The 15,948-nt window shown below is 55.8% G+C and overlaps 1 protein-coding gene across 8 annotated transcripts in view; it reads left to right on the top strand.

The window, feature by feature from the left end:
- Positions 1-7,403: 7,403 nt before the first annotated feature.
- Positions 7,404-15,948, top strand: part of PUM1 (pumilio RNA binding family member 1) — a 73,176-nt gene continuing 64,631 nt past the window's right edge. For 6 of the 8 annotated variants that reach the window (XM_058856771.1, XM_058856768.1, XM_058856770.1 and 3 more), the window contains exons 1-2: positions 7,404-7,552; positions 11,391-11,764. In XM_058856771.1, coding sequence (XP_058712754.1) covers positions 11,402-11,764 — 363 coding nt within the window. In that variant the 5' untranslated portion in view covers positions 7,404-7,552; positions 11,391-11,401. Of the gene's footprint in view, positions 7,613-11,390; positions 11,765-15,948 lie in introns of all 8 variants that reach the window. The other 2 variants (XM_058856765.1, XM_058856766.1) reach the window with 2 other exon arrangements.

Raw genomic sequence — 15,948 nt, 5'->3', positions numbered from 1 at the left:
AGCAGCCTGGGACAGTGGGGGTGACCCTGGGGACAGTGGGGGTGACCCTGGGACAGTGGGGGTGACCCTGGGGACAGTGGGGGTGACCCTGGGACAGTGGGGGTGACCCTGGGGACAGTGGGAGTTGACACTGGGACAGTGGGGGTGTCCCTGGGACAGTGGGAGGTGACCCTGGGGACAGTGGGGGTGACCCTGGGGACAGTGGGGGTGACCCTGGGACAGTGGGGGTGACCCTGGGGACAGTGGGAGGTGACCCTGGGGACAGTGGAGGTGACCCTGGGACAATGGGGGTGACCCTGGGACAGTGGGAGGTGACCCTGGGACAGTGGGAGGTGACCCTGGGGACAGTGGGGGTGACCCTGGGGACAGTGGGAGGTGACACTGGGGACAGTGGGGGTGACCCTGGGACAGTGGGGGTGACCCTGGGACAATGGGGGTGACCCTGGGGACATTGAGGGTGTCCCTGCCATGGCTGGGGTGGCCCTGGGTGGGCTTTGAGGTCCCTCCCATTCCATTCCATGGTTCCATGATCCTGTCAGAGCGTCCCTGTCCCGTTCCCATTTCCCGAGCAGGGCTGGGGCGATGCGAAGGAGCAGCAGGGAGCGGGCAGAGGGAAATCTCTCCCCAGCAGAGCAATCAGGCCGTGGGGCTGAGAGGAGAAGTCATGCGGACAGGAGGGCAGGAGGCTTCCAAAGGGCTGAGTCACGGAATTGCCTGCTGAGAAAATCCAGCCTCCACGGCTTTAATGATAACAAACGAGCTGGAAATCTTCATCAGCCTCCCGCTTCGGAGCGTTAATGAGAGAATTGAGGAGAGGGAATGGGGTGGGGGATGATCCCCAAAGAGGGGATCTCACCCATCCCTCCGAGGAGCTGCTGCCACCCCAAACAAGGGCAGCATTTAGGGACAAGGTGGCACCAGCGTGTGGACAATGTCCCCAGGCAGGTTCTGCCTCCCTCCCCGATGGGGCAGCAGCAGCAGAGGGGTCCCCGTGTCCCCCCAGCCCGCCTGGGGCCCGCAGGGGTGCGGCTGGGAGGATCCAGCCAGGATTTTGGGATGCCCTGAGCAGGGACAGGGCTCCAGCCGGCCCTGGAAGCGCTGGCCATGGATCCTGCAGCTCCTTCCCAGCTGGATCTCAACCCCCCTGGGATGAAGGTGCCACCACCTGAACTCTCCTGCCTGGAGCTGCTTTGTGGATTTCCATCCCCCAGCTCCATCCCTCGGCCCTGGCACCGCAGCTGCTCACCTGGCAACCCTCAGCATCGCTCCCCAGCATCCCTGCAGGGCTTGGCAGAGCTTCAAAGGGCTGCTGGAAAGGTGGGAATGGGAGCAGAGCTGTGACACGTCTGGGCAGCCAGGTCTGGGGGAAAACCCAGGTGGTTTCTAAACCAAACATGAAATTTCCTTTTTCCTGGTTTAGAGCTGGGTCGGGTTTTTGTGTGGCTGCCGTTCTTGCAGGTTTCTCAACTCCATTCTCATTTTTAGTGTGGCAGGGGGGTGGCAGAGGGGTGATCCAATGACACTTGACCCCCTGTGCCTGCCAAAACCCAAAAACATCTGTCTACCAAACGTTTTCCTGACCAAAACATTCCTTTCTGCCTGGGCCCTGGGGAAAACACCTTCTTGACCCTGCAGAGTGAGAAGTCCTGTGTATCTCTTATTATGGATCCCATAAATCCAGCCCGGGTTTATCTCCACTTCTCCAGGGCATTTCTCACTGCCAGGCCCTGGCTGCCTCCTGCAGCGGCTCCGTGAGCTGTGGCAAACCTGAGGAGGGACAGCAGAGACATCACTGGGATCACAGAACCATTGATGGTTTGTGTTGGAAGGGACCTTAAAGATCACCTAAATCCAACCCATGGCAGGGACACCTCCCACTGACCCCAGGGTCACCCCCACTGTCCCCAGGGACACCCCCACTGTCCCCAGGGTCATCCCCACTGTCCCCAGGGTCACCCCCACTGTCCCAGGGTCACCTCCACTGTCCCCAGGGTCACCCCCACTGTCCCAGGGTCACCCCCACTGTCCCCAGGGTCACCCCCACTGTCCCCAGGGTCACCCCCACTGTCCCAGGCTGCTCCAGCCCCAATGTCCAGCCTGGCCCTGGGCACTGCCAGGGATCCAGGGACAGCCACAGCTGCTCTGGCAATTCCAGCCCAGCCCCTCCCCACCCTCCCAGGGAACAATTCCTGCCCAAGATCCCACCCAAATCTCCCCTTTTCCAGTTTGAAGCCATTCCCTGGGTCCTGTCCCTCCAAGCCCTCGTTAATCTCTCTCCACTTTTCTTGTGGCTCCTTCAGGCACTGGAAGGTCACAGTTTGGTCACCCTGACATTTCTTTTCCAGGCTGAACAATCCCAGCTCTCCCAGCCTTTCCTCCCAGCAGAGCTGCTCCATCCCTCTGTCCATCCTGCTGTTTTCCCCTGGATTCTCTCCATCCTGTGCTAGAAGCCCATTCCCCCGGGAAGCAGAGGCAGGCATTGGCACAGCAGCTTCCCTGGACACAAGGAGGGAACAGCGGGACCTGAGCACCCCCAGGACATTCCCAGAGCAGATTTGTCCTTGCACTGGGGACTGGGGACTCCCTGCACTGCTCAGCACAGCCCTGAGCCCAGCTGGTGGGTGGGAGCTGCTTAAAAACTTTAATTTTGGGGGGCTCTGTTCTCACAAGGAAAAGCAGCTCTGCGGCCAACACCAAACTCTCAGACCCCGCTGCTGCCAGGTGGCTCCACAGCCAGAATTCCCTGCAGCTTCCCATAACCACAACATTTCAGCAGCTGCTTTTAGACACTTGGCTGGGACTCCTTTAAAAAAAAAACCCACCCATCTGCTCTGGGTGCCTCAACAGGAGCGTGGAGAGAAACCCGTGGGCGAAAGGTGTCGGTGGAGAGCAGGGCTTTATCTGATGGCTCAGAGCTGCTGCAGAGCCCAGGGACATTCCCTGCTGCCAGCTCCAGCTCAGGAAGCGTTTCCATGAAGGTGACACTGGGAAGGTCCCTGATTTCAGGTGTCCCAGCTGCCCAGCTCTGGCCATTGTGGCTGTCAGCTGTGGCTCACGGCGCCGGGGTTTGACGAAATGCTGCCCCGATGATGCAAATCAATGATGCACTTGGCTTCTCAAAGGTTTCTTGGTCAAGCCAGCACACTCTGAAAATATTCTGCATAAAGACCTCAGCAGTTTTTGGCTTGGTTTGGGAAAAATTGAGTCAGTGGATTTTTTAGATTTCTTTTTTCTGGTGGCCAAGGAAATGTTGGTGCTCTACACAGAGGGAGATCTTCTTTCCTTCGGTTTAGCTTTTAACTGCAGGCATCAAATTGTCACTGAAATAAAAGCCCTGGATGTCCCAAGGCTGGGGACAGCCAGGCCTCCCTGGGGCAGCACCAAAGCCACTTTTAGGAGTCCCCAATGTGTTTTTTCCCCAGGTGAACCCCCTGTCCCGTGCAGGTGTCTCCCTTGGGGAGCTGTGGGAAGCTCTGCTCCCAGCAGGATGAATCACAGCAGCAGAGCTGGGTTGGTTTGCTCTCAGACGCCTTCAAAGAGAAGGTTCTGTGGTGCTGGGCACGGTGCCACCAGGAACAGCATCTGGGCAGAGCAGGGAAGGAGGCTCTGGATTTGGGCAGTGGGTCAGGATGTGGAATTTTGATGCTTGGTGAAGATCACCGTGGATTGAAGCTGTGGGGAACAGAGGGAGAAAAGCCCTTCCAGTGAGTCACTGGGAGGTGGGAGGACAGCAGTCACCTCCTGAAGGTCCCTTTTTCCCTTTGCAGATGAAGATGTATCCCAGGATAACTCCTGTCAGGACTGGGCTGGGGTCAGCTGGGGCAGCTCCTGGTGGCCAACGGTGCGAGGAAGATCAGAAGGACATTTCCACCCCCAGAAGGTTTCTCCTGTGGAGGTGGAAGTTATTTCACTGCCTGCTCCTCTCACTCTGGCTCTGAAGTTTTTGGAGCAGCGTGTTCTCCCAGTGGGAGACTTTTCCATGGATGGCAACAAGCTGGGAGCTCGGGCAGAAGAGAGGATGGCAGCGGTGGGAGGCAGGAGAGGCTGTGGGAGGGATGGAAGTGCTGGAGATGAGACCCAAACTCCCCCTCAGCCTCACAGCCGCAGGACTTCTCCCTAAATCCGGCAAAATTCACCGGCAAATGAGGGTTTGAACCACTCACACTCCATCCCCAGCAGGACTCCTTCCCTCCCCCTCTCATTACAGCGGCGCAACTGTAATTATCCCAGGTCTAATTAACAGAGAGCACGTTTCCAGTGTCAGCATCAGCCTGGGTGTGTGCTGAGCCCACCTGGTAGGTGGGCAGCGCTGGGGACAGCGCAGGGACAGCCAGCTGGGGTGCTGAGGGTGGCAGCTGGCAGGGACTGAGCCCAGCGGTGACCAGAGGACATGCAGGGACACCCCAGCCCTCTGTGCCCGGTGAGGACAGAGTGGGAAAGAGCTCCTGTTCTCCCAGGATTTACAGCCCAAATCTCTGGCACCCAGGGGCCGTGGCTGGTGTCAGCCCAGGGATGGGTGGCACCACAGGAGAAGGGTGTGCAGGCAGATTCAGCTGCTCCAGCTCCCACACGACACAGTTCCACCTTTCACATCACCTCTCCCGCACCGCTGGGGACACTGCACGGACCCCCACAGAACCATGGAATCGTTCAGGTTGGAAAAGATCCTCTAAGATCATCCAAACATTAACCCAGCACTGCCATGTTCACCACTAAACCACGTCCTCAAATGCCACATTTACCTATTTTTTCAACACTTTCAGGGGTCGGGGCTTCACCACCTGTGCCAATGCCTGATATCCAAATTTTTCCTGATATCCAACTCAACCCTTCCTTGGCACAACCTGGGTTTATTTCCTCTCATGTTGTTCCCTGGGAGCAGCCGACCCCCCCGGCTGTCCCCTCCTGCCAGGGACTTGTGCAGAGCCAGAAATTCCCCCTGAGCCTCCTTTGCTCCAGCCTGAGCCCCTTCCCAGCTCCCTCAGCAATTCTCCAGCCCCTTCCCAGCTCCCTCAGGAATTCTCCAGCCCCTTCCCAGCTCCCTCAGGAATTCTCCAGCCCCTTCCCAGCTCCCTCAGGAATTCTCCAGCTCCTTCCCAGCTCCCTCAGCAATTCTCCAGCCCCTTCCCAGCTCCCTCAGGGATTCTCCAGCCCCTTCCCAGCTCCCTCAGGGATTCTCCAGCCCCTTCCCAGCTCCCTCAGGGATTCTCCAGCCCCTTCCCAGCTCCCTCAGGGATTCTCCAGCCCCTTCCCAGCTCCCTCAGCTGCTCCTCACAGGACTCCCTCTGCAGCCCCCTCCCCTCTCCAGGGAATTCAAGACACAGCAATGACCCAGAAGAGCCGTGTCCCCCTCTCATCCACTCGTGTCTCAGCAGAGCCGAGCCCAGCAGAGCCGGGCTTATCCCAGCAGGGCTTGGCCAGGTCACAGAAGCCGGGCTGCTGCTGGCCCAGGGCGCTGCTGTGTGTCTGTGCCAGGCTCGGTTCCAAGCCCAGGCTCGCAGGGAAAACCTTTGCTCGCTGTTTTATCTCGACCCTTGCCTGTCACGCCCGGCCTGGGGTTCAGCACCGAACCCTCCGAGCCGCGTTTCCCGAGGTTTTGGGGGGTCGGGGTCGGTCCTGCTGCCCCCCAAGGGAAGCGCACGCTGGAAGAGGTGGTGGAAACACCCATGCATCGCCCCGCCAGCCCATGGAGCGGGGAATGGATGCAAAGCACGGCTGAACCCAGCTTTGCACGTGTTTTAATGACCGAGGACCCGCGCTTGAAGTGACTTCTTGTACCCTCGCAAGCCACAAAAGCTGCGGGAGCCGCCCGTGCTGCGGGCTCTGTGCCCCAGGGCCGGCCGGAGCCCCTGGAGACCGCGGCTGCTCCTCTCTCCTCGCACATCCCGAACCCTCCCAGCTCGGGCTCTCCCCTCCCGTTCCCCTGCGTGCCTCGCCAAGGCGGAGAGAGAACATCCCATGAGCGCACCGAGCGCTCCATCCCCCCAAAGGCAGCGGGGCAGGAGGGGCACGAAGGCGCTGCCCCACTGCTGTCCCTTGAACATGGAGGAGCCGGGGCAGAACTACCGCTCCCAGCGTCCAGCGCCGCCCGCCCTGCCCGGTACCGCCCGCCGGGGGCTGGAGCTCCCCCGCAGCCCCGGCCCGGTGCCCGCGGCACATGGCGAGGGGGAGGCACTCACGGGGAACCACCCCAAAATTGTGTTTGGCTGTTGGTGGAGGGAGAGGAGGCGCCGCTGGGCGCCCCCGGGGCGGTTCTGGGGCGGGAGGGGCATCCCCGCTGCTGGGGGCTCGGTGTGCCAGGGCTGGGGGACTCCGGAGCAAAACTGGGGGGCTCAGGATGCCCAGGTTGTGGGGGGCTCGGGCGGAGAACACTCGGGGTGCCCAGCCTGGGGGGCTCAGGATGCCCAGGCTGGGGGGCTCAGGATGCCCGGGCTGGGGGGCTCAGGATGCCCGGGCTGTGGGGGACTCGGGCGGAGAACACTCGGGGTGCCCAGGCTGGGGGGCTCAGGGTGTCCCGGCTCGGTGTGCGCAAGCTGGGACCGCCAAGGCTGGGGGAGGTGGGGTGTCCAGCGGGGTGCAGAATGCCCGGGCTAGCGGGGAAATCAGGGTGCCCGTGCCGGGGGGGCTCAGCCACATCCCCGGCCGGCCAGCGAGCGCTGCTGGCGGTGCCAGCGGCAGCGCGGGGCTGAACGCGGGGCTGTGCCCGCACCCCCGGCCGGGACAGGGGCCACGCTGGGAGGGCGCTGCGGGCTGACCGCGGCCCGGGCGGCGCGGCGGGGTCGGGGCACATCCCGGTCCGGCCCGTCCCTTTCCGGTCCATCCCGTCCCGTCCCGGTCTATCCCGTCCCTTCCCGATCCGGCCCGCTCCATCCCGCCCTGTCCCGGTCCATCCCGCCCCGGTCCATCCCGCCCCTTCCCGGTCCGGCCCGCTCCATCCCGCCCTGTCCCGGTCCATCCCGCCCCGGTCCATCCCGTCCCGCTCCATCCCGTCCCGTCCCGGTCCGGTCCATCCAGTCCCGGTCTATTCCTTCCCGGTTTATCCCTCTCCATCCCATCCCGTCCCTCTCCATCCCGCTGTATCCCATCCCGTCCTGTTCTATCCCGTCCCTTCCCATCCCATCCCGTCCCGTTCCATCCCATCCCATCCCATCCCATCCCATCCCATCCCATCCCATCCCATCCCATCCCATCCCATCCCATCCCATCCCATCCCTTCCCATCCCGTTCTATCCCATCCCTCTCCATCCCGCTCCATCCCATCCCGCTCTATCCCGTCCCGTTCCATCCAGTTCCGTTTCACCCCATCCCATCCCGTTCCATCCCATCCCTTCCCTTCCCTTCCCATCCCGTTCTATCCGATCCCGTCCCTTCCTGTCCCTTCCCTTCCCATCCCGCCCCGTCCCGGCGGCGCTGGAGCGGCCTCGCCTTCCCGTGGTGCAGCGCGGCCGCGGCCCCGCCGCGCCGCCATGTTGTCGGAGTGAGCGGCCGGGGAGAGGCAGCGGCGAGCGGCCGGGGGGGGCCCGGCATCCGTCTGCATCCGAGCGCTCCGCCCGTGAGTAGCGGCCCGGCGCCGGCCCCGCCGCGCCGCGGACCCCCGCGGACCCGCCGGTGGGCGCATATTGGCGGGGGGCGCGGGAGGAGAGGCCCCAGGCCGCCCCGAAGGCGAGCGGCGGCGGGGGCGCTGCGCCGGCGCTCCCGCCCCGCTCCGTGTCGGGGCCGCGGCCTGGGCCCATTGTTAGCGGGGAGGGGGCGAGCAGAGACCCCCGGGCCCCGAGCGCGGCCCCGCGGGCGCTCCGGTAACGGGGCCGGGGGTTATTGTTGGGGGGGCGCGGGCCCATCCCGGCCCGCAGCCGCCTTGCCCCGGGCCCGGCCCCGCCGGCCGCTCTCCCCCGCTCCGGGGGGCTCCCCGTTCTCCCGGGGAGGGTTCCCCGTTCCCCCGCACGCCTCTCACCCCGGGGGGCTCCCCCTGCTCCTCGGGGCTCCCTCCCGGGGGGCTCTGGCGCTCCGGCCGAGGCCCCGCTTTGTTGCCCCCGGGGCTCCGGGGGGTGCTCGGCTCCTTCCCCTCCGCTCCTGGGGGGGTCTCGGAGCTTCGGGGGGGTCCCTGGGAGAGGAGAGGGTCGGGGCTGGCGGCGGGAGGGAGGAAAAAAACCTCCCAAACCTTTTAGATGTGCTGGGTGACCCCGGGGGTTTTGTGTTTGGGGTTTTTTTTTCTTCCCCCCCTTGTTTTTATCTCGTGCTCACATAACAACAGCCTCGGCCCTTGTGAGCTGCAAAGTTGGAATTTTAAGAGCCTCTCGCCCCAACCTGAGAAATTCTCTGGGTTTTTTTTTTTTGTTGTTGTTGTTGTTTGCTTTGGTCAATGTTTAATAACTTTGTTGGGAGCAGAGATTTTTACTAGGCAGATCATGAGTAAGGAATTTCCTTTATGAGGAGGGATGGAGGTGGGGTAAGGGGGACCGTGGGTCCTTTCGGGGTTTTTAATGCTGGTTTTGAGAATGCCGTGGGTCAGGAATTGAGCGCTGCGTCTCCCCAGGATTCCAGGAAAACACAGGGATAACGTTAAAAGTTCTGCTAGGCCACACCGCTCTCAAACAATGGCTCTGCTTTCATTCCCACTGCAACTTCCCAAAAAAACAACAAAAAAAAAAAATAAACCCACCCAGCCCAAACTCCTCTGCTGTGGGGCTGAACTTTTTCGAAACGCTTTTTTTTGTAAGAATCTGTGATTTTGAGGGGAATGGGGAACCGGAGCCGTGGGGATGTGGCTGTGGAGCCGGGCTCTGTGCGGATTAAATCTCCTTTATCCAGCGTTGTCACCAGCGGTGATTCAAACTCGCGGGGGAGATTCCTCGGAAGTTTTTTTGTTGTTTGCGGAGCGTCCCAGAACGGGAAGAATTGTGAGCACACGGAGCGGTTCATTCCCGTGCCGAGTTCTCATCCAGGGAAAAGCAGAGCCGCCCTCCCTGAGCTCTTTGTTTGCAAATCCGCCCTTCTGCCCACCTGGGAAAAGTTGATGCTCTATTTTTAGGAAGAGTTTGGGAATGAAAGAGGCTGGGGAGGCCCCAGCAGCTGCGGGTTTGCTGTGTAGGTGACAGCGAGCAGCTCTGAGTGACAGGATTCAGCTGTCCCGCTGTCCGGATCGCCAAATTCCCAGAAAAACCCGGCTGGGAGCAGCCCCCGAGCCGAGCTGCCCGCAGCGCTCCCTTCCCCTTTGCTCCCTTGCAAAATGTCTCCTGGGCCAAGTTCGCCTCTCGTGTTCGCAGCAGCAGAGGAAGCGCCTGGGAGCAGCCTCTCCTTCATCCACTCCGCTTTTCTGGAGCCTCCCGATTTTCACCAGAAACACCTTGATTCAATTAATTAATTCAATTAATTGGCGGCCGGTGGGACGCGCGGCCTTTTGAAGGAGCAAAGGCTGCGGCAGTGCAACTTTGTACCTTGTTTGGCGCTGGGAATGGGCTGGGCACAGTCTGGAGATACTGGGAATTTTTTTGGTGGGGATTCATAGTATCTTCCTTTGTTTGGTTGTTGTTTTTTTTTTTACGCTCTGCCCTGAGATAACTTGTAACTTCCTTTCGAGGGGCCCGCTCAGATTTCATTGCTGCAGTTAATGCTCACCTCGTTTTGATGATAAATTAAATTCTTACCATTAATTACTTAAATTTTTTTTTATTCTTTTTGCATAGAGGAGCTCGAGTGCTTCATGTGATGTTACTGAAAGATTTTGATACTGTTTGCTAGAAGGAAATTAGAGGAAAAACGCCATTAAACCGAATTGCAGTCTTAGAATCAGTCAAGATTTAGTCATATCGAGTTTCCAGTGTGTTTTTAACTATGTGGGGAAGGTGGTGATTTCCAGGCTCTGAAAGCTGGAGGAGTGAGTCCTGTTGGATGTCCCTGGTATTTAAGTTGTGAGTGTATAAAAAGCCCTGCGGAGCGGCCCTGGGGGCTGTGTGTGTGCAGCACCGAGTGATGTTGGAGGTGCAATTAAAACAACCTGATGGCTGCAGCTTTTTGACTCATTTTCCTCCCAATATTAACCTCATGCTCCACTCGTGGGGCAAACCTGACAAAATCTGGTCAAAGACAGGACTCAGATCTTTTATTTTGGTCTCCCCACCGTTAGCAGGGTGTTTGTAGAAGTTGTTTGTAGTAGTTGAGTGTTGTTCAGGCTACTGCGAGGAGCAGGGAGGGAACAGAGGCTCTGCCAGGAGCTTCCCAGGGCTCCACCACCCCAAATTCATCCTCAGAACTCTCTGTGGGGCTGCTTTTAGGTACTTTAAATCATAAACTATCAATCTTTTTAATAAAGATGAATTCAGATTATCCCATGCCTTTAAAAAGGAGTTGGGCTTGTCGTGTGAGCATTACATAACGGGGAAAACACTTTGCTGTTCACACCTGTAGTGTCCTTACTGCTCTGATAGTCCTGCCTTAAAATAACAAACAAACTTCTGTGGTTTTGTGCTGCTGGAACGTTATCAAAATGTTTGGGGGATAGGAAGTTCGTGAGTTGCTGTCATCTTAATCTGTAGGCATATTTCGTGTGGGGTATTTCATTTTTTGGGGTATTTTATTGGGGTGTTGTGGGCACTGAAATGTGTTGGAGTTGTGCGGTTTTGCCCCGGTGCCATGGACAGCAGGACCAGCAGTGCTGGCTGTGCCTGCTCTGGAAAGTTCTGCCAAGATCCCAGGTTTGCTGCTCCTTCTCCAGGGAATTCCATAAAGAATGTCCATGGCTTCTGCTGGTTCCTGAGCACAGCTTGGGAGTTAGCAGCGAGAGTGCACGCTGTGCTTGGGGCTCCATCAGCTGTACAAGCAGAAATCCAGGATTTGAAGTTTGCATTGAAAAAAAAAACCCAAAACCAAAGCAAACTGTTCCTTTGCATGACTGAGGGAATACTTTGGGATACTTTGGGATACTTTGGGATACTTTGGGATACTTTAGGATACTTTGGGATACTGTGGGATACTTTGGGATACTGTGGGATACAGGGGACCTTGAGTGTTCCTGTGGATGTGGGACCCAGCCTCTTTTGCGTGCCTTGGACGGGTACAGCAGGTCCTGGTGTCACTGCCTTCCATGGGTTTTTTGGGGGCTGTTTCCCAGTCAGTGTGTTGTCCCTGGCAGAAATTGCCATTCTGCTGGTGCTTCACGAGCATCCTGTGCATCCTCCTGGCCCCTTGGAGCACGGAATGTGACATTTCTGAGTGTCCCCAGTGCCCTGGTAGCTGCTGGGTTCTCAGAGACAGCGAGTGTTGAAGGAGCCCCATTTGCCACAGCGGTGTTGCCCTGGCAGTCACAAGATGGGTGTGTTATTTAACACTCAGAGCTGCAGCTGGGAGGATTTCATGTCTCTTTCCCTTCTCTTTCCCCCGTGTCCCCCCTGCAGGTGTTGGTGGAATGAGCGTAGCGTGCGTTTTGAAGAGAAAAGCAGTTCTGTGGCAGGACTCGTTCAGCCCCCACCTGAAGCAGCACGCTCAAGACACAGCCAACCCCACCATGCCTGTGGTACTGACATCTGGCACAGGCTCGCAGGCTCAGCCCCAGCCAGCTGCAAACCAGGCCCTTGCAGCAGGGACACACTCCAGCCCCGTGCCAGGATCCATAGGAGTGGCGGGGCGCTCCCAGGACGACGCCATGGTGGATTATTTCTTCCAGAGGCAGCACGGGGAGCAGCTCGGGGGAGGAGGCAGCGGCGGCGGCGGCTACAACAACAGCAAACACCGCTGGCCCACCGGGGACAACATCCATGCAGAGCATCAGGTAGAAAAGCACTCCCAGCTTTCCCGAGTCAGCCCTGCAGGCTTCTCAGAGACGCTTTTCACGGTGCTCTTCTAAAGCTGGAGCTGGTTCTGGTGGAGTTGGAATGGCAACAGTGGTGCTGTTTGTTCTCTCTTCTTAGAGTGGCGGTGCCCTGGTAGCTCTGAGCTGAGAGGTTTCTGCTCTTGAGGGTGTTGAAATCCCAAATCCTGATCCACTCCCTGTGACAGTCCAATGCATGTTTACAAAATTCATCGCTCCCTTTATTGATTTTTTTTTTTTATCTGATGTGTGAACCAGCATAGCTGTGACTGCTGCTGCTGCTGCTTTTCAAATGTGTTGCTGTAGTTAAATAATTCTTATGTAATGGTATTACAAAACTGCCAATGCATGTAGGTTGGGCTTTTACCATTCCCAATATTGGAAAACACAGGAGTGGAAGTTGCTGGTGGTACGTTTGAGTGGGTTTCTTTGCTTTGGGGTTGGGTTTTTATGGTTGTCATGTAGAGGGGAAGGTGGTGATGGTGTGTGTAGCTGAAGTGAGAAGAGCAGCCTCAAGAGTGTCACCAAGCAGTGGTTTTAGGAAGTTCTTGGAGGCACTCAGAGTCTCTAGAGGGGTGGTGGGCCAGGCTGTTTACTCGAAGTCCTTTCAGCAGTTGCATTGTCACTGGTGCTGCAGTTAAACGAGTGGCTGACTCACTCCACTCTGTCTGACCTGGAGCTCACTCATCAAAGACACACGAGTGCTTCCTCTCCGAGGCAGCAGAACCCGAGTGTAAGCACATTTGAGAGCAGAATGATCCCCACAAATATTGCCAGGGCAGCAGACACAAAGCTTTTGCAACCCTTACGAGCATCTCCTGCCTCCAGTTTCTGGAATCAAAGCGACCAAGCGCTGGCTCCTCTGCTGTGCCTCCCCAGGGGATGTATTGCCAACCAGACCATTTAAAAGCAAACATTGCAGGGAATTTTGCAGCCTCACCGAAGGCAGTGTGTACATCAACAAAGAAATAAACCCAAGTGCCCTGTTAATTTGTTCTGGAAGAAAAATCACATAAAATACTGCAGTATGAGCTAAGGAGCTAGAGAAATATTGTTGTTTTTCCCTTATGGAGAAATGTAGTATTTAGGTATCACTTGAGAAGAAATAACTGCTTTGAAACAGATGTCATTTTTCTGTTTATTACCCGAGTTTTCAGTCACTAACTGTAAAACTTGCTTCAAGAGGCATCGCTGCCAGAGATCTTAATGTTTTAAGTTGTGAAAGAAACAATCAGCAGGAATTTCTTCTTGCAGACTTGTAGGTTTTCCAAATCAAAGCCACCACAGAGTCTTGGGGTGGAGATGCCCGGGCAGGGCCTGCTATTGTTTGGGCATTTTGTGGCAAGATGACTTCATGAATTCAAATGATGTCATAAATTCTCAATCCTCTTTTTCTCCAGCTCACACTTTCATCCTCCTTCCACTGCAAATCCCTGAAAGCAAAGACAACAAAATTCACTGGAGATAAGGGGGGGTGGAGACAGGGCACTCCAAGCTCACAGTCATTAAAAACTCTGCTAAAAACTTTCATTTATTTATTTAATAATGGGAAGACTTAAACTTTCACTCAAACAAAAGAATCCTGCCTGTTCCAGAGGCTTGCCCTGTTGTCAGCAGAAGTGTTGCTCAGCTTGATTTTCTTCAGTAACTTGTGCAATGAAATGATCCTAATAAATAAACCACTTAATGAAGGGAAAGCTCATTAACTTCTGCTAGTTTAAATGATCTTTTCAAATGCAACTCCTGCATGGTGTGGTGGCAGGACAGGGGTGAGGAGGTTGTGTGGCCAGATCACACCTGCAGGATGGAGCTCAGAGATGATTCTGTGTGATGCTCTGTGTTTCCCCTGAGAGTTCTGCGAGCTGAGGCTCAGGAAATAACCCAGCAGAGCAGAATTAACATTGGGGTTTTTATCTCTTCTGCTTCCTGCTGCCTTGTACTCTGTGATAAATGTGCTACAGCCGTAGTTCCAATGGTTTTGCATTCAGTGCTCATCTCTAGAGCAATCTTTGTGTCTAATTTCTCCCAAGTCAGCTCTGAGGTGGGGCACTAACCCTGTTCCCTGTCTCGTTTGATACCGGCTGCTCCAGTGATTGATGGGCATTTTATCAGAGTTTTATCACTTTTATCAGAGTTTGGTGCTCCTGCCCTCTTTTTCCATGGTTCTCTGCTTGCCTCAGGGTTTTACTCCTGGGGAGCAGAGTGCAGGATGTGCAATACTAACACTGCCCTTCTTTTTGACTTGTTGGCCCCCTCCACATCTGCTTCTTAAATTATAAATTCCTTGGAGCAAGAACAAATCTCACGCATGCAAAGTGATTTCATTCAGTTTGGGTTTAGCTGGGTTTAGAATTGAATTTGGCCTGCAAAAACAGAAGTGGAAGGAAGTGCTGGGACATGCAGGGTGGTAGGGAATCATTAGGGATGTCTCCCAGCTCTCAGTTTCTTAGGGATGCACTTTTATTACTGCACTTTTCATTTTAGACTTTCAAAGATTGTTCAGCCTTGAAGACTGGTTGGGAAACTCAGTAGCTAAAAGATAATGGGAAGTCAGAAAAAAAAATAATTATAGGCTAATATAGGTTAATGTCTGCCTAGAGCATGGGAGGTCGTAATTAAAGGTAGAAGGATTTTAATTGTTGAATCCCAGATTGTTTTTGTTGGGTGTGTAGACAGACATGTGTCTGTTGGTGATAACGCTGGTGGCTTTTACCAAATGATGGCATTTCGTGGTGGCATTAAACAGGCAGGAGTGCTGCAGGAACCTGCTTTTCCATGGATTTCATTGTGCTGTTCCTCCTGGTCACTTTTCCTACTGGCAGCTCTGGGAATTGAGCTGAGAGTGGCTTTAGCAGGGATGGCCTGAGGAAAAGTTTCTCCCAAGGAAGGGAGGAGAGAAGCTCCTTCCTGGTGGTGTCCTCCTGTGAGCAGCAGGAAAATGTCTGTTGTGTTTTGCTTAGAAACTTTCTTTTCCTGTTGCATTTTCCCCTCCTCCTCTGGAAGGTGTGTGTGGGTTTTTATATAAAATGAAGCAATTAAAGATGTCCCTGTAATTTCAGAAATTTAGGTGTCAAAGCTTCACCATCCCCACAAAAAGCTTGTGCTGTAAGGTCTCCTTTGTCCCTGCAGACACTGAAGTGGTGCTGGAATCAGATTTTTGATTTCCTGACTCGGTCTCTCAGATCTCCTGAACAAAATCCCAGGTGTTTGCAGCTCCTCATCCATAATCACCAAACTCCATGGAGGACACTTAACTGCAAATTTTTCTCTTTTTACCCACAAAAAGCAGCAGGATGAGGTTGAGTGGCAGGGTCCCCGGTAATTTTAATATTTGAGTGTTTAGGCTGTCTGATTGCTGTTGGGCAGAGAGTTACCCTGGCTGCAGTGGAGTGTTTGTGTGCTGTTTATCCAGGAAAAAAACATGGATAGGGATCAGGACATCCCATAGGGAGGGGAGGGGATGGGTCCAGGTGAGGAATGGCCCGGGCTGGATCTGCCTTGGGTATGAAAGGTTGCACAGATCTCCTCACAAACCCAGACAGCCTCTGCTGCTCCTGGGGGGAGTGAAAAGACACTCAGGATATTCAGCTGGGACAGGTTATCAACACTGAGCAGGTTTTGAGGAAAATTGGCCGGGTTTTCTTGGCTGGGGTCTCCCGTGGCTCGTGCGTGCGTGTGCTTGAAGCAGAGAGAAGGGAGAGTTGTGTGCTGGTGGTCCCTCTGGAATTGCAGGCAGTGGATATACTTAGACTGTCTGAATTGCACTTGGGTAGTGTGGGAGTTGCTTGGTAGAAGCAAATGATTTTAGGCATTTGCTTTCTCTCAGAGCATGTTTAATTAATAATTGGAGACAATAGAACTCTGCAGGGATGGTCCTGTTGAATGTGGGGAATTTTTCACATGGTGTTGGTGAAGAATAGTGAGCACAACAGGGCTGGGACCGGGGTTTCTGCTCAGTTTTGCCTTTTGGCAGCGTGAGCGTGCGAGTTGTTGGCTGGGAGCTGGGATTCAGGCGGAGGCAGAAGGTAATTCTGGCAGCCACCCTCGGAGCACAGCTCCTGCAGCCAGGCTGTTTCCTGCCCTGGGAGCAGCTGGGGCTGGGCACAGCTCACAGGGTTGAGAGCTGCTGGCCAGGGCCTGCTTGA

This window comes from Poecile atricapillus, chromosome 24 (genome assembly GCF_030490865.1).
Source record: "Poecile atricapillus isolate bPoeAtr1 chromosome 24, bPoeAtr1.hap1, whole genome shotgun sequence".
Lineage (NCBI taxonomy): Eukaryota > Metazoa > Chordata > Aves > Passeriformes > Paridae > Poecile > Poecile atricapillus.
The sequence above is the reverse complement of the archived record's forward strand: the minus strand, read 5'-3'. Positions and strand labels throughout refer to the sequence as shown.